General features: G+C 36.9%; 1 protein-coding gene across 10 annotated transcripts in view; it reads right to left on the bottom strand.

Moving 5' to 3' along the window:
* The window catches only part of ryr1b (ryanodine receptor 1b (skeletal)), a 108,106-nt gene extending 87,335 nt beyond the window's left edge, over positions 1–20,771 (bottom strand). For all 10 annotated transcript variants that reach the window (XM_084123769.1, XM_084123772.1, XM_084123777.1 and 7 more), the window contains exon 1: positions 20,454–20,771. In XM_084123769.1, the coding sequence (XP_083979895.1) occupies positions 20,454–20,501 (48 nt within the window). In that variant the 5' untranslated portion in view covers positions 20,502–20,771. The remainder of the gene's footprint in view (positions 1–20,453) is intronic.
* Positions 20,772–25,021: the final 4,250 nt, after the last annotated feature.

Raw genomic sequence — 25,021 nt, 5'->3', positions numbered from 1 at the left:
AAACACTAAAACCAATCATCTTGAACTGTACAAGTGAATTGAGGCATTGCAACATTATAATGGATAAATTAAAACAATATTTTCACCCTTCATTCTGACCCTCAGTCTGAAATAATCCGTTGTTAATGCTTGGCTCCTATAAGGCTTGTCAGTAAACGGCCACTGTTATGATTGGCTAACGTCATTGCATAGGAAACAGTATCAACAGTGTTTTGAAAACATTATCCAAATAAAATGGCCATGAAATGATTAATTGTGATGCAGCTGCTGTCAGATCCAATACAGTTGCTGCTTCATCTTATAAGAACAAAAGTTTCTTTGCGAACTCTCCATTACGCTGTGCCTCGTTCCTCAAGAGACACAAACCAGCTGTTTAAACTGGACGTGTTAAAGCGAACGTTCTTTCACTCTATCATTTGTCCTGTTGTCGACAGACTCAAGCGTGTGGAGTGTGTCAGAAACTGAACACACATCTGTATACTGTATCAGTGTAGACATCGTCAGTGATTATAATGGGTTTTATTTGCTTTTGCCGTGACGTTCACATCCAGTGTAGGCGAATGCCAAACGTTAAGCGACTGAACGCCAGTGGGCGGGGCCTATGGTGTGATGATGTATAATTATTCATCAATGTCTTGCTCTGGAGGCGGTCATATGCAAATGTATTTACCCACGTGACGTCACAAATCCTGCAATATCAAAACAAGCTTGATTAAATAAATGCTTTGTTTCTAATGAGGATGTTTTAACCTCTGAAACTTGCAGGATGTTTTAATGATACAAAGACCTCTTATATGTCAAAAGATCAAGGTCAATTTGATTTCTTATGTCATGACCCCTTAAAATATACTATAGTGACGTGACCGCTACCAATATAACAACTTTACCAGTATACAGTATTGAGCATCCCCATAAGTATGATGCTGCTTTTGAGAAAGACTAAAATCATACACAAATCTTTTATGAATGAACAAGAACCATTAATAACGTCTGTACTGAGCGCTAAAGTATTCTGAGACTTTGCTGTCTGATACGCCGGTCTCATGGTAAGCTGCTGTGCTGAGCCTCATGATCTTAGCTCATCCCTGTATAAATAGGCTGGGATCTGACAGATGCAGAACACTTCACACCACAGGACCCCAACAATCAGCGCTAATGTGTCGCTTAAATGCTTCAGAGCTCATGCAGATTACAGTGAACAAAGAGTGTGGGAGGAACTTGGATGAACACCGAACCAAAAACCTGGGACTTATCAACATGTCAGACTTATTTCTGCTTCTTCAGACAGGTGTAAAATTACAGCCAAACCATACTTTGGTGTAGAGTCACAGCAAGACAACCTTAAATACTCTTAGGGAATTATTTTAAATAAGTGGGCAGAGATATACTGTAACTGTGTAACAATAAATATCTTCACAGTGGGCGTCACTCAATAATAATTTAGCATTCCTGCCGGAAATAATAATAGCATTTCACAACAGGTGCATGCACACATAATCTTGTTCGTATGGCCTGTTTATACCAAGAACAATAACTATAAAGATATAACTATATTAGCATCCACACCAACAGATGACTGCATTCTGTTCATTCACATAAAGAAAAGACTATCCCATTATCAAAAAACATTTAAAAAACAAGAAACAATTTTATATACAGTATGCAAATATAGGCTCCATTTTGTTGTGACATAAAAATAATGAATACATTTGTTCACTCACATAGTTATTCCATTTCTAACAATATATTTAAAAAAAAATATATATATTTATTAAAATAAATATTATTATATTTCCATCTAGAATTATTCATCCTTGCATCAAAATTAGAATTTCAAATATCAATAGCAAAAAAAGCATATCAATTGTATATCTGACATGCAATAAAATACTACTATTAATAATGAAATATAGATAATGGCTTTCACAACAACAGACACTATGATACTTGCATTAGATGGCTGTTCACCTATTTTTATGCACATTTTGGGATATTGTATAAAAAAACGCTTGATGGAAATGTGCTTAAATTCAAAAAATGCACATTCAAAAAATGTATTCGCTCAATTGAGGTGGATAAATATTTTATCCAGTAAGAAGACATGCACATAAACTATGATGAAAACACATTAATCGAATAAATCCCTCGATGCACAACAAAACACTCACATGACTTTGCTTCCAACAGTGGATGTGATTGGATAATTCACCAGCGAACCAATCAAATGTTGGTTTGATCATTCTGAAATGCCTAAGAAATACCAGCATCTCAACACAAAAGAACATGACGTTTATTGTGTTTCGTCTGACGCTCTGAGATGCAAGTCATGATGTAGGAAAACGGAGCCAGAGTTTCTTCCCTGATTGCAGCAACTTCCATTTTTAATACAGATATTTTGCACCAGTTTCCCAGGAAGTGTTGAATTTGTCCTCTTGAACACAAAAGATGGAAACACTGCTTTATTTGCAAATATTTTATGCGATATTCCAAATTTGCGTTAGTTAAAGTTAAATTTGTAACTTTGGATGGAAACATAGCTTATGTATACTGTCCCTATTCAAATAACTAAATAAATATTGAGTGCAGTGGTCCTCAATTGCAACCCACCAGTTGAGTTTAATAGACTGTGAGCTGACATAAATGAGCAAACTGTGTTTACAGACGTGCTGTGGCACCTGTGGGTGTCAAAGAGGTGTTTGATCACCACTGATGTCACAAAGGTCTCAGTGGGGTCAGGAGAAGCTGGGGGGTGTTACTGGATGAGAACAAAGTTGTGCAAGACCACGGTAGCCAAATGATTCGAAGCAGTTACTTATTGATGTGTTTTCCCATTATACCGGTGTATATCGTCTCCCTTCAGGAACACTGCACTCAACATTGACATTCTCATTAAAATGATATGTTGTGTAGCAATTCAACAATAGGAACAGAAATACGAGACCACTGAACATAGTACAAGGCAGTCTCACCAGGACTGCACAGAACATCTAAGATTGATGCAGCCCAAAATGACTGAAATTGGAGTGGCTTTCTCAAAATTTTGTTATGTCATTAGTGACATTTTGCAATCAAAACTTTTCAATAATTATAAAATCATGTCATTATTTCCAGTGACAGTGGAGTTCAATTACCTATAAATATTTTAATGTATGATAAGTAATATATACATTCAGTATATATTACTGGCCAAAAGATTGGAATAATTATGATTTTTTAATGTTTTTGAAAGAAGTTTCTTATGCTCAAGGCTACATTTTGAAACACAACACTTTTGAATGGTGTCAGTTTCATAAAAAATTTAAATATATAAAAAATAAGAAGAAGAAATGCTTCTTGAGCAGCAAATCAGCATATTAAAATGATTTCTGAAGGATCATGTGACACCGAAAACTGGAGTAATGATGATGAAAATTCAGCTTTGAATCACTATATATATTTAGAAATAAAAAACAATATATATAATATCATATAATGTCTATTAATTAATATGTTTACTATGAAATAACACAGTTGTTCAAAAATTCACAATATTAATACTGTTTTTACTGTTCTCAATTAAATGCACCCTTGGTGAGCATAAGAGACTTTTACCAACCTCATGTTTTTGAATGGTGGTGTGTGTAAACAGATGTTTTGCATCATAGTTTTTATTACACTAGACAACAGCTAGTTCTGCTCCTCTAATATTATTGTCCGAACAATATTAAGTATCAGTACTTGTTCATTATTATCACTGGAACACTGGAGTAACCAATCAGCATCCAGGACTACAATCTGTTTTATAAACAAAACAAAACAAATAATTTTCTTTTAGATTTGTTCATGGTGTGGCTGCAATACTATGGCTTCACATTGACAGAGACTAGCCTTCATTATAAAGTGACACAAGAAACATAATGCGCTGTAACAAACCTAAAAAAACCACCGACTGATCAAAACAACCTTCAGGAGGGAAAGAGTAAATGCAGAGCGCTCCATCAAAACACACAACAGGGTTATTATTAGACTCGGTGTGGGGATTCCCCGTCTCCTCCAGTGTGCTGATCAAGACCTCTTCAAGCCAGATCCCCTCATTGTGACTCTGGCCTTCACTGAGCGCTGACACTGACAGATGGAGGGATGGTGTGGGTGGATTAACCCGAGTCGATAGGAAGGAGAAGGAGGGGCTGGTGCATTAAAGACTTTCCCTTTTTAAAATGCCTTTGTCGACTAACCTGGACCATAAAGGCACATCACTCTTTACACGCGGGACCCCCTGCAACGGTTTCCCAATACAAAATGTCACTTCCTCTATAGGTGGGCACTGGGCAGCCTGTAGTCATGCAGGCTCTGTGGTGTTTACTGTTTTCCTGTCGGAAGTTGCTCATTACATATAGAGTCATGCAATGATCATAAAGATTCCATTCGACAAAACAGTGAACTTGACACTGTTCATCACTCACACTAACAAAACAAGTAATTTTCATAGAAAATGTCACTGCATTGAGCAGCCAATGGCAGCCAACTTAGACGAAATGGGAGAACCTTTCAGAGGCGAGAATGTGCTTGATTCGTGTTTTTACGTATAACTCAATATGCAATATCCATATGCAGAATTATCACACTAATAATAAACTAAATGCTGTGAAAATCATCTGCTAATGTCTATTGCAGATATAGATATTCATACACACTAGGTTGCAGATGCAGTGAACTCGCTCTCATGGTCCATCTATGGCGGACGGCTTATATATAGCAGTCCATAGAACAGACACTAATGAGCCATCTATGTTTCTACATCTATGTTTATATATATACTGTATATATATGGCAAGGATGGTGTATTTTTGTAGGCCAAAAGCTGGAAAGAGACTTTTAGCACTTCCAGTTCCATTGTCCCGAATTCAATGGGTTTTTAAATCACGCTCTTGCAAATAATTCTAACTCAAACTTTCAGGGAAAATGTTTTTTTTAAATAAAGCGTTATGGGAAGCTTAGTTGAAGCCATGCACAACTATGGTGTAGCTTTTTTTATAATAGTGATTGTATTTTGGATTCAATTTGTGAAGATTATCATGATGAACAAAACGTGTAAGAATTTAATCACAGACCCTATTGTCCGCAATAATCCAAAACTCAATGGAAAAATCGTGTTTTTGTCGAGGGAACCAGGGTGATGCGGGCTCACAAAAATACATCATCCCTGCAGCGCTCTATGAACCCACCCGATGACATCATTCATTAGTCATTAAAGGCATAGTTTATGCACAAAAAAAAATAATTCTGTCATAATTTACTCACCCTCATGCAGATATTCACATTGACTTACACTGACTTTCATTTTTTCGACAAAAACACTACCATTTGTGACCTTTTTGATATTTTTTGCAATCAAAATTTACCAATAATTATGTAATTAGTGACAGTAGGAGTACAATTACCTGTAAATATTTTAGTGCTGTCAAATCGATTAATCGCGATTCATAAAAATCGCGACATCTAACATAAAAGTATATATCATTATGTGTGTCTGTGTATATATATATATATATATATATATATATATATAGGCCTACACACACATATTATATAATTACAAACTTTTGTGTTAGATGTGATTAATCGCGATTAATCGATTTGACAGGACTTAAAGGAGCTGTATGTAAGAAATGTATTTCGGCCAGGATATTGTCATTTAAAAAGTGAAGTTGCAGCCCTCAACTGATGTTGATGTTGTCATGTTGTGTTTTGGCCTGAAGCTCCACCCTCCACCTATCTACCAATCACAAAGTCAGTAGTGTTTCGGCATCCGGGTTGCCAGCTCTGCTCTAGTTACCACAGCTGCAGCTACAAACGTTCGTGCTGGATCCTGCAGCCTATCTGGCAACCTCGAGTCAGGGGGAGGGGGAGGGGATACACCGCTCTACAGTAATTTGAAAGTGATTGCACTACCAGTTTTGGCCACAATCTTACATACGGCTCCTTTAACGAAACGAGTTAACAGTAATTCAGCAAACATTATGCTCAAATATATATATATATATATATATATATATATATATATATATATATATATATATATATATATATATATTTGAGCATAATGTTTACTCATTTCGTTAAGTCCTGTCAAATCGATTAATCGCGATTAATCACATCTAACACAAAAGTTTGTATATAGTATATATATATAGTACATATATATATATATATATATATATATATATATATATGTATTCTGTAGGACATAGACATAATATCATATTCCAAAACAATCTTTAAAGAGACTATAGTTTGTCAAGTTTAGTTTTTTGGGGGGGGAAACCTGAGTGAAAAGAGTTGTTATTTCTACCATTCTTTTCTTTCTTTTTTTAGCAAGTAACCAAAATCCAATGATATCCTGAACAGAAAAAGAGTTCAAGCAACAAGAAACGTGTTTGCTGGCTCCGTGCAGCACCTACTAACTCTTCATTCCAACAGCTCCAGAAATAAGACAGCTTTCAAGAGTGGCATATATTTTCTAGCATCAGAGGAACGTGTGCGCATGATATCACTTACCATGAAGACAGGACCACAGCAGGTGAAGAGAACGACAAAACGGTTGTCAGTGTCCTACTTCACTGCTTTTTAACGACTGGCAGCATTTTGACAGCTACATACGCACTAGAAACAGGCAAACTGACCGAAATGATCTGCAAATGAGCCACTGTACGAAGATTTTTAATGTCTGTATTCATAGGCAGACTGTCTTCAAAGGGGAAAATGAGCAGATATACAAAGTAGTAGTATACAGTGGCCTCAAAAAGCATTTGGACACTTTTAAAAATGTAATAGTAAAATATCAAACCAAATGGCATCTATAAATATTTTTTTCTACTAAGTAATTTCACTTTTTGCTGCTATTACTTTCAACCGACTGATGTCGAGGTGATCTTTAGTGGATGTATAAAAAGTCAGTTCCCCTGAAGTTCACACAGGTGTCATCGTAGAATAACCACAGGTGCAGTTCATCACATTACCTTTAAAGATCCACTAACATTTGACAACAGGAAGAAGCTAAATACTTTGTCTTCAGCCATATTAGGATGGTAATTGTTTCTCAGGGATGTACGGTATTTGAATACAAAATGTCAGTGTTTTTCTCCCACCACCCGCCTAAAAATCCCCGGCCGGATTCCCTTATGTTTTTTTGATGAACACCAAGGTTGTGTGGTGATTTAATTGCTGATCTCTAAGTTTACAAGAAGAGATCAATTCAAAATTCACTGTTTAAATCCTTTTTGACCACTGCCGAGCACCGTACGACAACTGTTACAATTCATGGTAATTTGCATTTTAAAGACAATTTTTTATTGAAATGCTGTAAAGTATTTACAAGAACAATATTTCATCATGGCTGTTAAGAACAAAAAGGATAAAGAGAGGAAAAGCATAAAATGGGTCAATATTATGACAGCAACAGGTATGCAATTCAATTTTATAATATGTATTATGTACAATTATATAGATTAGGAATATAAACCAAGTTGACCTCGTGTAAATACGAGGTTGCATTAACTTATTTCTGCTAATTTACACATTTTTAAAATGACATACTGTACATCATTTTGAGAGATAATCTGATAATCATGTTGATCTCCATCTGAATGCATGAGTTTTATCACTGAAGTGCCATTCAAATGTATTTTTACAGACGTCCACATGAGAAACAATTACCGTCCGGATAGGGCTTTAATTTTGAACAGCATAAATACTTTTACATTTTTATGCATCTTTCTTTAAAATAAATGCCATTTGGTTTGATATTTCATCACATTCAGTGGCATACTGGCCACATTCATATATTTTAAACTATGACTTCAGTGACCAAATATTTTATGAGGCCACTCTGGTTATTACTCTACCTGACAAGAAACTTAAGAGTCTCTCTCAAACGCCCACACTTACAAATGCACCTTTTTCATGCTTTAATATATTTATTTATTTTTCGGCCTAAACACAACATTAACTTCACTTGAAACAGTACTGCAGTCCTCTTGGCCCTAAACATGTTTTGCTGATACCTTCCAATTTCATCCATCTTTACTCTCTCTCTCTCTCTCTCTCTCTCTCTCTGCCCTGGGCCTTCCCCCACTCCTCAGCATTGCTATTTTAGGCGAGTGCACCTGTCATTCTCACATTCCCCTCCACTGCTGACTGGCAGATAGTTCAGAGGCTCTTTCAGGGCAGAGGAGGGTCTGAGATCCCACAGCCACTCAGAAAACCAAGTTAACTACAACATAATATTATACTACAACAACTTCTTCAACGGCTGAAACCTGTCACATACCACTCTACGGAAAGCATTATGAAAAAAGATTAATTGATTTTTGTTTTTATATTGATTGTTTGTCTTTGGTGTTGTAAAAAATTCAATAAATAAATCATATACATATATATAAAAAAAAAAGATTAATTGTATTCAATTGATTAAAAGTGACAGTATACCGATATTGTTACAAAATATTTCTTTTTAAAATAATTGCTGTTCTTTTTAACTTTCTATACATCAAAGAATCCTGAAAAAAATGTATCACGGTTTCCAGACAAATTTGAAGCAGCACAATAATAAATGTTTCTTGAGCAGCAAATCTGCATATAAGAATGATTTCTGAAGGATCATGTGACACTGAAACTAGAGTAATGATGCTGAAAATTCAGCTTTGCATCACAGGAAAAAAATTACATTTTAAAATGTATACAGTTTTTCTTTTAAATGTAATATTATAATTTACAATGTTGCTGTATTTACTGTATTTTTCTATTGTTAAAAACATTTTTAAAAAACATTACTCACCCCAAACTGTACTGTTTATACAAATGTTATTCACATTATTTTTATGAACTCCAAAATGTTGGATTTAATCATTTTAATTTATATGCACCAATTGCTGACGTGAAATTATTCATTGCAACTGACAGTTTACACTAAATGAATCAAACCTACCAACTTTAAACTTTGCTACTGAAGTTTAAAGGGGTCATGACATGGATTTTTATTTTATTTTCCTTGAGGTTCACTCATATTAATTAAGTTTTTAGCACAAAAAAAAAAAAAAACATGTGGAAAACCGATTATTTTCAATCCTCAGTCTGAAATGATCCGTTTTAAGGCGCTGCTCCTTTAAGGCTTGTCAGTAAACGGCCACTGTTATGATTGGCTAAACTATTTGCATAGGAAACAGTATCATCACCCACTCGCTATTTCCGAACTCTCCATTAAACTGTGCCTCTTTTACAAAACATCTGCAGTCAAATGCTCTGAACAAACATATAATCCTGCGACCCAATCCATGACTATCCACTTGTTCCTGACGCTGGTATCCTTTGAAGTGTCTACAGAAATGAGCAAATCAGCTGTTTAAACGTTCCATTTGTCCTGTTGTCAACAGACTCAAGTGTGTGGAGTGAGTCAGAAACTGAACACACACCTGTACACTGTATCAGTGTAGACAGCGTCAGACATTATAATGGCTTCTATTTGCTTTTGGTGCGAACCTCACATCCAGTGTAGGCGAATGCCAAACGTTAAGCGACTGAACGCCAGTGGGCGGAGCCTATGGTACGATGACGTAGAACTGGAGGCAGTAATATACAAATGTTGTGACGTCACAACCCCACAGTATCCAAACGAGCACTTTTTGAAGCTTGATTGAATAAATATTTTGTTTATATGAGAAGGAAGTTAAGTTTTAAAACTTGCAGGATGTTTTAATGGTACAAAGACCTCTTTTATGTCAAAAGATAAAGGCAAATTTGATTTCTTATGTCATGACCATTTAAATCAATTAAACTAGCCTATTAAGACAGAGACAGAGAGATTGCAAAACTAGTCTAATGACGCAGTCTTTAAGAAACATATAATGGTCAAATGAAAAAGTAAACTAAAATCATTGCAATATTCACTTTATATGAATATATTTGCTCAGCGAGTCAAACAGCTCCATATTTCGTTAAAAAAATACTACATTTGCAGTGTAACATCTGACAAAACGTAAAAAAAAAAAAAAAAACTCTTTTGATATTAAAACACTGACTAATGGCACAGTGATGGAAAAAAATATACAGTATATGATAAACTTTGGTGTCACGGTATGGTGCAGAAGAAGACGAAGAAGAATCAAAAAGTTCCAATGCAAACTTTTACTCAAAATATAAATCAAACTGGTACATAGAAGACAGGTTCACACACACACATAATACGACATAGATCGGACCATGAACAAGGTAACACACAGGTCTTAAATACATAGGGAAACAGATCAGGGAAACAAGACTAATGAGGAAACAGGTGTGACAGATGAACTAATGAAACAAAGGAGTGGCGGAAAAACAGAACAAAGAAAGACGTGACTAATGAAAACAACACTCAGACAGAAACTGTGACATTTGGTTGATAAAACCAACAAATTGTGTAGACTTTGTGTACACAGGCCTAGTAACTATTATCTCTCTGTCCCAGGGGTCTATATGAGAGGCACTTATAAAGGCTCTCATCACTGATGCAGTTTCATCAACTGTTGAAAACATCTAGAGCCCTTAAACATGAAACATCCGCAGTTTTATGAGTCATAACCATGACTTCACCAACAGAATTTTAATAGTTTGACTCACAGAAGCTAGATCATGTGCTTATGGGTCATTGTTTAGAGAAATATAATCCTAATTAATCTTGGATTTTTGTTTATCCAACAAGAATTAGATTGCATTATTTTCCACAGAAAAGGCTCAAAAAGAGATATTTCACCCAAAAATTTAAATTCTGTCATCATTTACTGACCCTCATGTCGTTCCAAACCTGTTTGACTTTCTTTCTTCTGTGGAACATACAAGTAAATATTTTGTGAAATGTCTCTGTGTTTTTTGTCCAAACAATGGAAGTCAAAGGTAACCAAAACTGTTCGGTTCCCAACAGTCTTTAAAATATCTTCTTTTGTGTTCTGCAGAAGAAAGAAAATCATACATGTTTGAAACACAATGAGGGTGAGTGAACTATTGCTTTGATGTTGTCAATGAAGAGTACCAGTATTATTTCTATGCAAGTAAGGCAGCTTTCAGATTGTTCTGTTACTTTTACAAAACAAAGACCCAACAATCCAGAGAAACAATGAAGAAACATTAAATCAAACATTTAAAGCAGAGAATATATAATAATCTTATAGTCTAATTTCAAAATTGGGCAGATAACATTGATGTTTACTGTAACAATCCAGGTAAAGATGAGGAAATTACATTGTATTTCATTGCTCCTTTCAACAAGTGCAATGAAATACAACATACGCTGAGTGAACTTCCTCTCTGCTCTCAACTTTAAAACTTGCCTTCTTTGAACCCTGCATGTAGTCACATTTACCCAACATATCTACTATCAAACACATTTCATATCTGAAACTTGTTTAAACATCATATGACAAAAATGTGACAAAACAACTTGAATTATCCTGTTTATACGTTAACTCAAACTCTCCCACCATCTAGCTTCAAAATGAATCACAAGGATTCATCACCCTGGGTCACATGACCGTAAAGGATACAATTACTTCCTTTAAGTGACCACCCATCACTGATAAACTTGTGGAAGTGCGCTTCGTAAAGTGATTCAGTTGTTCACTTTTGTTTGGAAAGCCCCAAAAATGCCATTTGGAATTCGCCCTTATGCTTTCAAAGCTTAGCCTCTCCGAAATCGCCTACCCTACCTTTAATTATGTAAAATACTTAATTACTAAATAATCTATTTTGTCAGACAAACTCTACTTTAAAGGTTAACAGAACTATCAAATGTATAGAAAAAGTGAATATGTGACCCTGGACAACAAAACCAGTCACATGGGTAAAAAATGTTCAGATCATTTGACCACTAATTAATAATAAGCTTTCCATCGATGTATGGTTTATTAGGATAGGAGAATATTTGGCCGAGATACAACTATTTGAAAATTTGGAATCTGAGAGTGCAAAAAAATCTAAACATTGAGAAAATCTCCTTTAAAATTGTCCATTTATGTTCGCGATTGTGCTGCATTCACTCACAAAAATAAATGTTTTATATATTTACGGTAGGAAATTTACAAAATATCTTCATGGAACATGATCTTTACTAAATATCCTAATGATTTTTTTTTTTTTTGTAAAAGTTGTGTTATGATTTAAGTCGTCATTATGGTGATCAGTGTTCTCTTCCGTGAAGTTTCTTCCATTTCTTCCAACTCAAAGAAATAACCTTTTTTATTTTGCCCAACAAACTGTTACCCAAGTTAGACACATGAAGTTCTACATCAATATTGTAATGTTAATGCTCAGATTAATTTAAAATGCTACTTGAATACACAAGTAAAAAACATAATTTTTGAGTTTATTATGTTTGATGAAAGCACAGACCAACTTAATATAACAATTTTGTAATGTGGACTCATGCATTTTATGTAAAGCTGCTTTGAAACGATGTGTATTGTGAAAAACGCTATACAAATAAATGTAAATTGAATTAAATATTTTCCAGTAGTTGAGTACTCTCTGTCCTGAAGCTTGTAGCTTTTTTTCTTTTCTTGGTTTCATTTTATTTAAGACAACTTTGTTACAGTGCAATTACACAAATAATTACCAAATAACATTAAGTAACTACATACTTAGGGTTAAGGTTAGCGTTAGGTTTAGCTGCTAGTAATGCATAATTTACTGTTATTACTATAGTTAGTACATGCATAGTGTAACACTGCACCTTAAAATAAATTATCAGCTTGATTTTTTTACAGTGTAGATTAATAACTGTGTAAATAACTATTGTGAACATAGCATAGCAATGAAAGAAATGAGCCTTTGCTGTTACAAATAAACATCATGAATTGAATAAATGCACATAATATTGATGATGAGTAGATAAAATATTCTACAATGACGGTTTTAATGTCATATATTCATGTTGGTGCCAAGATCTACATCTACATTTATGCATTTATAGCAGATGCTTCTACTCACAGCGACTTACAACAGAGGAACATGAGAAAAGCTACGAAGCTGCTATGTGTTATAATTTGAACCATGAGTAATTTTCCTTCACACATTACAGTGCAGTAGTGGACTCCAGGGGTCAGCAAAAGTTTCTGGCTGACGTAAGCGAGTTTCTGGAGTGCTAGCAGAGGGAACACCTGTTTATTGTAAAGATGTGGTCATGACAGAGCACACAAATCTATGTCTCTGAACAGATGGTCTGTTAGGGCTGAGGTGTAGATTCGATCATCTGTGGGCTAAGCAAAATATAAGCCCAAGGAAGACTGCTGCTTAACACACTCAAGACCTGAGGAATCTTCGGAAGAGCTCCTGGTCTAATCCTCCATCTCACACACACACACACACACACACACACACACACACACACACACACACACACACACACCTCACACTCTGCCCATGAAGAGTCCCCTGTGACGGACAGGCCATTATTGTGGGCTCTATCTGCATAACTGAGCACTAAAATTAGTGCTTCTAGATCCTTCTCGCCTCATTTCTGAGGTTGATCATCACAAAAATCCATCTTAAGAGAGAAAATTTACAACATTTTAAATAAATCAGTTAAACACCTTAATACCATATTTCTAAGAGTGTGAGATGTTTAAATGCTCATTATGTCACAGTAGTGATGGAGTACTCGAGTCCCTATTCTCTGGACTCGTGACTTGACTTGGACTCGCGGACTTGAGCATTCATCAAATGAATGACGTTGGATGAAGTTTCTGACTAAATAGGTTATAAAAATTTGATAAAAGTTACACTTTTCCTGTTTTGAGCTCCAAGACCGGCCCGGATCTCTTTTTTCCCTCACAGCCACACATACACTTCTCAGTCGGACACCGCTACCGCTACCGCTCGCTCTCCTTGCTTGACAACACACTCACTGACGTCACTCACTTAACACTGCATTCTAGCTCTTACTTTCACTAGTGCATGATTCGTGGGCTCCCTTCCCTACTACATGTTCACATTTGGAAAATTACTGTGTTGCAAAGTGTATATGTAATCAATGAAAAAAATATGCTGTGTGGCAGAAAAAATCAGTAAATAAACTCCCTTTGCAATTGTGACAGTGGTGCCATTTTTATTTAATGTAGACTCTCTTTTAAAATTATATCAGCTCTTCAAAGGTGCCAGAGTGGAGAAATGTAGGCAGTCTTGAAATATAACACAGACTCAACCTTGATGACTCGACTTGGACTCGAACACTGGGGGCTCGAGACTCGATTCGGACTCGAACTCAGGTAATGGTGACTCGACTCAGACTCTTCTTTGGTGATTCGGACTCGAACACTGGGGGCTCGAGACTCGATTCGGACTCAAACTAAGGTAATGGTGACTCGACTCAGACTCTTCTTTGGTGATTCGGACTCGAACACTGGGGGCTCGAGACTCGATTCGGACTCAAACTAAGGTAATGGTGACTCGACTCGGACTCTTCTTTGGTGACTCGAGACTCGAATCGGACTCGAACACTGGGGACTCGAGACTCGACTCAGACTCAAACTAAGGTAATGGTGACTCAACTCAGACTCTTCTTTGGTGATTCGGACTCGAACACTGGGGGCTCGAGACTCGACTCAGACTCGAACTAAAGTAATGGTGACTCGACGCGGACTCTTCTTTGGTGACTCGAGACTCGTCTCGGACTCAAACACTGGGGACTCGAGACTCGACTCGGACTCAAACTAAGGTAATGGTGACTCGACTCGGACTCTTCTTTGGGGACTCGAGACTCGACTCAGACTCAAACACTGGGGACTCGAGACTCGAACACTGGGGACTCGAGACTCGACTCGGACTCAAACTAATGTAATGGTGACTCGACTCGACTCGGACTCGACTCAGACTCTTCTTTGGGGACTCGAGACTCGACTCGGACTCGAACTAATGTAATGGTGACTCAACTCGGACACTGGGGACTCGAGACTCGACTCGTACTCGACAGTTGGTGACCTGACTACAACACCGTGTCACAGTAGCCACTAAACTAACTCCCTTTCTCTCTCTTTACCCTTATTTTGTTCTCTATTACTCATGCACAAATCAGTCAATCATCATTTAGAAGTGATTACAGGCTCCAATTCACAATACTTAGATGCCTTTATGCCTCATGTGCAACACACACATGTAAAAACACACACATGCTCGCTGTCCTCCCTATGGATTCAGGCAAAGACGAAGTAGGACACAGACTCTCTTGCTCTCCCTCCTGAGTGTCAGGCGCTTATAGTGGTGGAACTATAAAAGGAAACGGCTGTTATAGCCTGGAACCCGAATACCCCCTCAAATGCACTCCAACACCACTGATGCTATTCTCTCTCTCTTTTCCATCGCTTTATTTTCAACACCTTTAAGGAGCTCAGTAAAACCTGGAGAAAGCTATCCGGTAGCATTCGCATTCGTCTCAATAGCAGTGGCTTGGCTGGCGCAGGACCTCCTATGAAAATATGGCATCTTTGGTATTGGGTATTTTGGTCACACTTTAGATTACGGTTCAATTCTCACTATTAACTAACTATTAACTATGCCTTTTGCCTCAATAAACTACTAAATTCCTGCTTATAATTAGTTAGTAAGATAGTTGTTAAGTTTAAGTATTGGGTAGGATTAAAGGAGTTAGAATATGGACATGCAGAATAAGGCAAATAGCCAATATTCTAGTAATATGCATGCATCCTAAACTAAAGTGTTTTTAAATATTTTTTTTGTGTCAATCACCTGAGCCATAAATGCATTGTGATTCTGGAGCCGCATGAAAATGATGTCTTGACAACATCAGCCGCTTTTGCAACTTTGGGCCAAACCATTCTGAAAACAGGGGGTGATTTCACAACTGAGCGTTTGTTTCCGAACCTGGAGCGTTTTCTCCCTTGGTTCGATTCGTTTATGTAAACACGGCAATCGCTCTCGGATCCGCACCAAAACAATCGCCCTGAGACCGCCTGAACGATGTTGTCTCGGCCCGATTGCAAACGAACTCTGGGGTGGTTTGCTTGAGGTGTGAAAGCAATCCGACCCAACGGACCAAATGTGTAACGGTCACTTTGTGCTTTTATGGTAATCTGAGGTAAAATGAGAACTGCGCATGTGCATGGAGTGTCAGTAAAATTCGACAGGTGAGGAGAAGAGATAACCGCTCTATCGACCTTTGTACTCTTCCTTTTATTTCCTTTTATATTTTGTGACCTGAGTTGAATGTTTATTTGTATACTTTTCCTCACTCAATCCCCATGTATGCGGACGAGTGTGAAGTTTAAGCCATTTTATTAAACCCGGGAAAAATACGCCATCTCTCGTGCCTCTTTTCCTCCGACACCACATATTGTTTTTCTCTCTCTCTGGGCAACAACATTCAACTTTGCGTTACAAATGGTATTATAATTCATAACGGGAAATATGCTAAATAAATAGCAGTTGTGTCTGATTCTGTGAGTGAGCACATTAGCTATCACAGTTGAAAACAAAAAGAGCACCTCTTCATCTTAAAATGCTGTGTAATTGTGCTTCTCTGTGCGAGAATGCTGTCCCATGAAGCCTTGAATCCTGCTCTAGATGCATTATAACATTTGTATGTTTGCGTGTGTCTTGACACAGATAACCTCTAGACAGCACTGCGAGATCCAGAGAGAGTGTGATTGAATTTGCTGCAGTATTAATACAAATGTAGTATATAATTTAACAGCGGGGATGACGGCTACATTCGTATACTCGACAGTTACAAATAAAGCCACAATAAGCTCATGGAGCGAACCTGTCAAGCATCTTGATGGATGATGCAGAGGAAAAACTGACTAATAAGAGGACAGTTGTACTCACATGTGACTTGCTTAAACACATTTTGGGACGCTTTGAAAGGTTGCCTTGTGAAAGCGAACCGAACCAAGAAGAAAATGCAACATTGTCACAAATGAAGTCTTTGTTTCAGAACTAAACAAACAATCTGTAGGTGTGAAAACACCCAAAATGTGCCTAACCAGGCTCAAGTGGAAATATAACTGGAACCATTCCTTACCGCTCTGCCCAATGGTGGAAAAGTGGCTATTGATTGCATAATGGCACCATAAGGGGCAATTCACGAAGAACAGGGCATAAAAATGCAAGGTCTAGAGACATGTTTTTTAAAAGTTTAACTTCTTTTAACTTTTTACATAGACATAAACAATGGGAAAGTAGTGCAGAACGGCCCCTAAGAACACTAGGGATGTAACATTATTGTGAAAGAGTGCCATGGCATGTCTCAGAAACCGAAGATGTCAGTAAAAAAAACCCAAAGGGCTTTCCTGAAAGGATTCCCCCAAGGACACACACTGTTGAGCCCTTCAGAAAACTGGCAGTTCTTGACTGACCCACACATGCTGAGTCACTGTATGGATTACAGCAGGTACACACACTCTCCACACAGCACACAATACCTTCATTGCACTTTAAATCTCACATAAACAACACACTTCATTAGATTGATGCTGGGATATTGTCATTTATGCAGATGAAGATTGAAAATAAATAAAAATATTTTTGTATTCATACTTCTTTTAACAATAGTTAAGTAGAAATCAGAAAAACTAATAAAGATGGATTCACAGTGACAGAATATGTTCTCTCATACATGTGTACTACATATACTCTCCTCTTTCCCTTCCACTCATCCCTCTTTTCCAGTCCTCATACAGTGATATAAAAAAACAACAACAGGGCGAGTAAGTGGGAGTGAAGAGGAAGAAGTGGGCCATTTCTAACACACACACACACACACACACACACACACACACACACACACACACACACACACACACACACACACACACACACACACAAATATAGTCAAAGAGTTCCTTCACACCAGATGACACTTAACATCAGCCATAAAACACAACTAAATTAATTATTCATGTAAACGAAGGAGCAAAATGTTCATTCGAAATCTAATGATGCCTGTAAAAAAAACTTCACTTCTATAGTCTGCATTCTTCCCTTCCCGACAACAATACAAAAATGTCTTTATGCACGTGTGGGCTCAGAACAGCTGCGAGACTTTGTATTGGTGTCTCGTGAAGAATATAAAAATCTGACCTTTGATCGTAAAGGCGTGAGGGATTCTTTGCAGCATTGTCATCCACATGAAGCTCTAATTAGCATTCCTAAATGAGGCATGAGGGAGTATTATGAGAGATCCGCTGATCCCACTGGCCAAATGGATTGACAGTCGTCCAGACTGACGTCTCAAAAGATGGACTTCAACATCCAGCGCATCAATTTATAAAACTGTCAGCTACAACTCGAAATTCTGATTGGATGCTACATTGCTTGGCAACTGTAAATATATGTTATTTACTGTAAATTATAGGAAATTTATTTTTTATAATGATTTTTTTTTTAAACTACAACTTCATAAAAAATTGTAAAAAATCAAACCTACTGGCTAAATTACTCAAGTTACTCAGAATTAACTTCTTATTTATATAAGTATCTAATAAAAGAAAAGGAAATGCCACGTGTTGCTTAATTATTAATACATTTAACTGTTAATGGTACATTGGTGTCTCTCATTTTCTTCATATTACTGTTGCCACCATTTTACAAGCAATATTATAAAATAGGACTTTGTATATAGGGATTTTTCCTCAGTTAAAGCCTGGTAATAGTTTTTTAGAAAATAACAACACCTCTTACCCATGATAAAAGTCCCTGTAACACACAGCCTTGAGAGCCTTTTGCATTAATAATCTATAATCTTCTTAGGACCCTACCCTTATACTGTGATTTTTGACATTAGCTAAATGCCATTTTCAACAAAAGAAGGAGCCAAGGGTCCTTTATATATTAAATGAACTAACCATGATTTATTTTGTGATTCCAGAAGTTTCAAGAACAGTATGTTCTTCAAAAAAAAAAAAGAAGAACTGCTAATAAAACATTCAGTACTAGGATTAAGAGATATAACCAGTTTAGATGGAAAGGATCTTTAGAAGTTGGTGCCTTCTAGACTGAGAAAAGCCAGAAAGTGTATTTTTGGCTCATGTGGATGAAAGACTACAACTCCCAGAATGCACTTGCTTCGCTGCCCTACGAGGACAAGCCACGCCTACCGGTTACAGAGGGCAGTATCGGAAGAAATGATACAACTAGGCTACTAGTCGACTCGAAACTGAAAAGACGGCATTTTATCGTGAGATCCCCCTATGGGCGGGTTGAACACATGCGGAACGAGCTCCTCCTACTGGCTGGAGTCTCTCGCCTCTGGACAAATAAGCCTCAGTTGATGCTAAATGACGATTTTTGCGTCATCTGAGGTTTTTTTCCAGACACACAATACAGAAATCTCTCGTCTCAGGGGGACATGAGGGAGGGAAGCACGGTCACTCCAAAATACTATCAGGTTTCTACTGATACAGAGCTTAATGCTAATCGGTGAAGTATCCCTTTAAGGCCCTGAATATATTATTTTTTATAACTTTTAAGTTATCGTGTGGCTCCCATTGGAAGTTTGCTGAGGCCCCCTAGTGGGCCCCGGCCCCTGAAAAATCTCAGTTTCAAATTTCTCTCAATCTCCTAATTTATGTCACAAATGCCGTATAATTGCAATTCTTCTTGTTCTTGTTCTTCATGTACGCCCTTTCCCCCCCGAGTCCGTCCAACTCTGTCTGTGCACTGCTCAGTTTGAGAGATGAGGGCAGAGGCCAGCTGTCCCCCCTCAAGGAGCGTCTTACTCTCCACTTCTAAAAGTCTCTCCTTTCCTGAGGTAAAAATAGCTAACGATGCAAACAGATGCACCAGCCGCTGTCCATCCACACACATTCACATACATCCATCGGATGACAGAATCTTCTGGAAGAATATGTGGAAAGATGCAGCACTCACAATATGAGTTCACACTCAGCAATAACAAAAGCAGGACATGTCCCTGATAAGAGACGTCGTCCCTCACTGAGTTGTTAGGCAGACTATCAAGTCCGTAAGCAGATCAGAAGACAAGTGGGCCATCATAAAAATAGTCAACTAAATACAGGATGAGAAACAGGCTTGTAAAATTGTCCAAAAACACCACAGTATTACACAATTCAGCCTGAATAAGCCAGGAGAGTGTGGATGGGGGAGTTAACACAATATATATTAGGGTGTCAAGCACTTGACAAATAAATTAGCATGCACGCTTAAAAACGAACGAACAGATCGACACTCGCATGCAGGAACATTCCTAACCATTTACAACAGCAATAATGTAACCAAAAGTTCACGATTGAGGGGAACCAGATATAAAAGTTCAAGAATCTTGCATTTTAATATTTACCTACACTACTTAACCACTAGTCTAAATACTGGGGGGAGACATGATAGTGAAAAAATAGTTAATTTTCGTTGAGATTCAACTTTGAGTCCTTCGCAAACAACATCATTGAGTCAAAAGCAGGTCAAGCGACACTCACCGTCCGTAGGAACTGTATCTCTTCATCTCCCCCCTCTCCCTCTGCCATCCTTCTCCGAGGGTTATTCGCAGCTCCTCAGGAGAAATCAGAAAATCCTTCCGTTTTGTCTTCAGTGTTTCAGTGTCTTCTCTCTCTCTCTCTCTCAGTGTGTGTGTGTGTGTGTGTGGGGGTGTGCTGGAGGACAGCGTGAGTCCTCCTGTAGCTCTCACGGTGGAGTGAGAGAGAGTGACAGAAGATTCAGCACTGCTCCTCTCTCTCTCTCTCTCTCTCTCTCTCTCTCTCTCTCTCTGAGATCCTGCTCTACCTTCTTACACACTCACACACTGCAACCATATTTGCACAAGTGGGCCACCCCCTTTGCCTAAAACTGATCCTCGCACAAGTCTAATGAGCTATAAATGGAAAATGTGCTTGTGTGTGATGATGTCTGGCGGAGAAGACACTAAGACACACATGTACTCACACAGGCATACAAGAAATCAGAATTACAGCAGAATTCATCAAGATCTACATTTGTTGAGTTTTCCAGAACTAGTGATAGAACTATAACGATATTTGTGCAAAAACACACGGTAAACGGCTCGTCCACAGTGGATTCCGGACGTGAGCCGCACACACACAGATATATTGGGCACAGATGTGTCCTCAGCACGCGCTGTGACTGAAGCAGAACACAGACGGCCAATTAACACAAACACATTCAAATCAATGAATCTTTAATCTGGCACTGTATTTGAAATAAATATCAATATATTATTGAATATTAATGTTCTGGTTATATATATATGTATGTATATATATATATATATATATATATATATATATATATATATATATATATATATATATATATATATATATTTTTTTTTTTTTTTTTCTATTATTATTATTTTTAAATAAATGTAATAATTAATATACATTTTTAAATGTTATAATACATTTTTTATAATTATTTTTTAAGAACTTTATTTCTGCCACTGTATTAGAAATAAATATATATATATATATATATATATATATATATATATATATATATATATATATATATATATATATATATATATATTAATAAATTCTGATTATATATTTGTTTTATATATATAGTTTTTTTTTATATATAATTATAAAAAATATGTTCTTTATATATTAATATCTGTTATCACTATATATATATATATATATATATATATATATATATATATATATATATATATATAAACCTAATTGCTGCTTAAACAACTGATTATATTAAAAATATATTTATATATTTAAACAAATGTAATAAATAATATAGATTTTAAATGCTACAATTATTTAAATGAATTATATTAATAATATATATATATATATATATATATATATATATAAATAAATTTAAAAAAAAAAAATATATATATATATATATATATATATATATATATATATATATATATAATTATTTACAGTGTATATTAAAATATAATTTAGTACATGTAGGATACAAATTGTATTAGAATACAAATGGCTACATGCAAAAATGTAGGTGAAAAATTCTCTGAATTTCGCAGTAGTGTAATGACTTTTGTCTGATGACCTTTCTCTAATGCAGAAAATCTTTTCGTTTGGAAAATACTGTATACACTATCCACATAATTATGTCATTTTAAGACTCTGGATCAGGAACGAAATGTAAATGATGAAAATAAAATCAACACAACAGCCTAACAGGGCACTGAGCCAGCAGACCAATTAAACAAGCAATTAATGATAGATAGATAGATAGATAGATAGATAGATAGATAGATAGATAGGTAGGTAGGTAGGTAGGTAGGTAGGTAGGTAGGTAGGTAGGTAGGTAGATAGATAGATAGATAGATAGATAGATAGATAGATAGATAGATAGATAGATAGATAGATAGATAGATAGATAAGGCTAATCATATATTCAATCATATTTCCCTGTTCTGCATGCACAGACACACACAGAGACCACCGGTCGGCTAGACAGAATGACAGCTGCATAAGCAACACACCCCTAAAATTACTCTAGGACAATCAGCCAACGTGCTGCACTCATCAACACACTCACACACACTCATACAGACCACGAACACAATGAAATATGACAGCTGGCATCACTCCTCACCTCCACAATCTCCATCTAAGTGTCATCTCCGTCCGTGTCCCTCCTCTCTCCTAAGCCCAACAGCAACTACATCAGAGTATGGAGTAACAGGGATGCTGATGGATTTTGGGGGAGTCTGAACTTCAGAGAGCATGCTCAGACATCACGTAATGAAGACTGGGAACCCGAGTGCATTTGCTGAGCGCCATCCTGTAGTCCTTCAAAGTCACCGCTAGATGGCAGTGTATCCCCTCATAAACTCTCTACAGAAAGAAAACAGAAGCTCGAATTATTTACAGTAGCCAGGCTGTGTTTAAATATGACATAATTTATTGTTTTATAATACATAAGACTATGATACGTAATAATATACTACTCCTTATATGATATTGAAATAACTGGTTTCACTATAATTTACTAAAACGCTTCCCGACGGTATTCATATTCAATTAGGCTACGGCTTGACAACTGCATTACGGCTTTTTAAATGAAAAGCTAAACTTAATGGACTTAAACTTACAGAGATATTAATGACATTGATAATTAAAAAAAAAAAAAGTTATTAATGATCTCACATTTAATTCCTCCTTTTCCTGAATGGAAAAAAGTCCTGATTAGTTTTTCAAAACTTCCGTTCCAACTGCCTCCATTTCCGGTCGGAAACGAGCTTAGCGACCAACCACAACTTTTATTATTTGAACACGTGATTAAGAAGTAATAATTGATTTGTTTATAAAGATTGTGTATATGCTAACTTGTCAACAATCATTTCAAGTGTTTCACCATTTTAATCAATGTTTCCTAATACCAAGTTACACATTTTTTTGTAGAAGCAATAACTAGCTATAGTAACTATGGTATTTTGGTGGAACCCATAGTTTGCTAATAATATTTGCTACATTTGTGTTCCAACAACAGATGAAGCAATTAATAGCATGTATGGGCTTGATAGAACCAGTTTCTAGTACTATTTTAGCTGAGGGGACAATTTAGTTTTATTTCTATGAATACATTGATAATTTTTAACACTGATGTTGGGTGACGATGTGGTTTCTTGGGTTATGCAATCGCAATTGCAGAATGTGCAGCGATAAACTTGCTGAAGATGTCAAAAAGAGAAAATCTACAAAGATTAGCAATTTGAAAAGTCCAGCTCCACCTGTTACTGACAAATACACCCTCCTCCCTCAGATTTACCTTAGTAAAATAAGCCAGTGCAAGTGCTTCCTTGCAATATGAAAGACTAGTTTAACCATTTGAGGAAGTAAACAAAGGTGGAGTGATGAGCAAGGGCTCTGTTGCAAGTTCATTTGTGGTGGAAAAAAGTCACATATTCACACAACACACAAATGCTTCTGCAACAACTCAGATATATCTGCGTCCCCTTCAATACAGAGCAGACGAGACACATTTCACAGAATTGATATTCTAGGTGTCATTCTGAAAGATGGTCGGGTTGATTCATTCACACTCATCCTTCAACCGACAGAAGCCCCCCCCCCCCCCCCTCCCCCCCCCCTCGTCTGGCTCGTAGGAGAATCCCACCTCTGTGTGAATACACACACACACATGGGCACAGGTTCCCACAGAGTTTGCATGCAGACACACGCACGGACACACATGCAGCAGTCTTTCCTATCATCTCCTCTCCTCCATCTTCAACAAGGCATCCTTTCAGTGTCCCGCTCCAGCTGCACGTGGAGGGATTCAACCCTGGAGACACTACCTTACTGTTAAAAAGAAGGGATGAAGAGAATTAAAAATGGACCCAGGGCTGAACAAATGAACAGAAACAGCAGGTACAGACACGCGATGATTATACTGTACGCGGAAATTCGTGGAAAACACACCCGAAGGCTCACTCATTTACCTGTGGCCTGAAGGCAAGGAACTGGTACTGAAATATGTGTAAAAACACACACACACAGAAACAAACACACACGCACAAACACACACACACACATTTTTTTATGGGGACTTTCCATAGACATAATGATTTCTATACTGTACAAACTGTACATTCTCTCCCTTTACACTAACCCTACACCCATCACAGAAAACTTTCTGAATTTTACATTTTCAAAAAGCATAACTTATTATGATTTATAAGCTGTTTTCCTCATGGGTACCAAGAAATGTATCCATGAATTTTGGATATTGCCATATTATATTGCCCCATAATGTAAGGTTTACCAGGCCAGACACGCACACACTCACACGCACGCACGTACTCACGTACTCACACACACACGCACGCACGCACGCACGCACTCACACGCACACACACACACACACACACACACACACACACACACACACACACACACAAGAAGCTAATGAGAGCAAACTCTGGACTGAGTTCTCCTTCTGATTCGGTTTTCAATCGGCCTTTCAATGATTTTTAATTTGTATCACTCACTCTCACACTCTTTCCAAAGAGCGCTCAATCCCTCCCTCTCTTCAT

The sequence above is a fragment of the Abramis brama genome, assembly GCF_963993115.1.
Source record: "Abramis brama genome assembly, chromosome: 9".
Taxonomy (NCBI): Eukaryota; Metazoa; Chordata; class Actinopteri; order Cypriniformes; family Leuciscidae; genus Abramis; species Abramis brama.
Note: the sequence above shows the minus strand (reverse complement) of the source record. Positions and strands in the feature narration are given on the sequence as shown.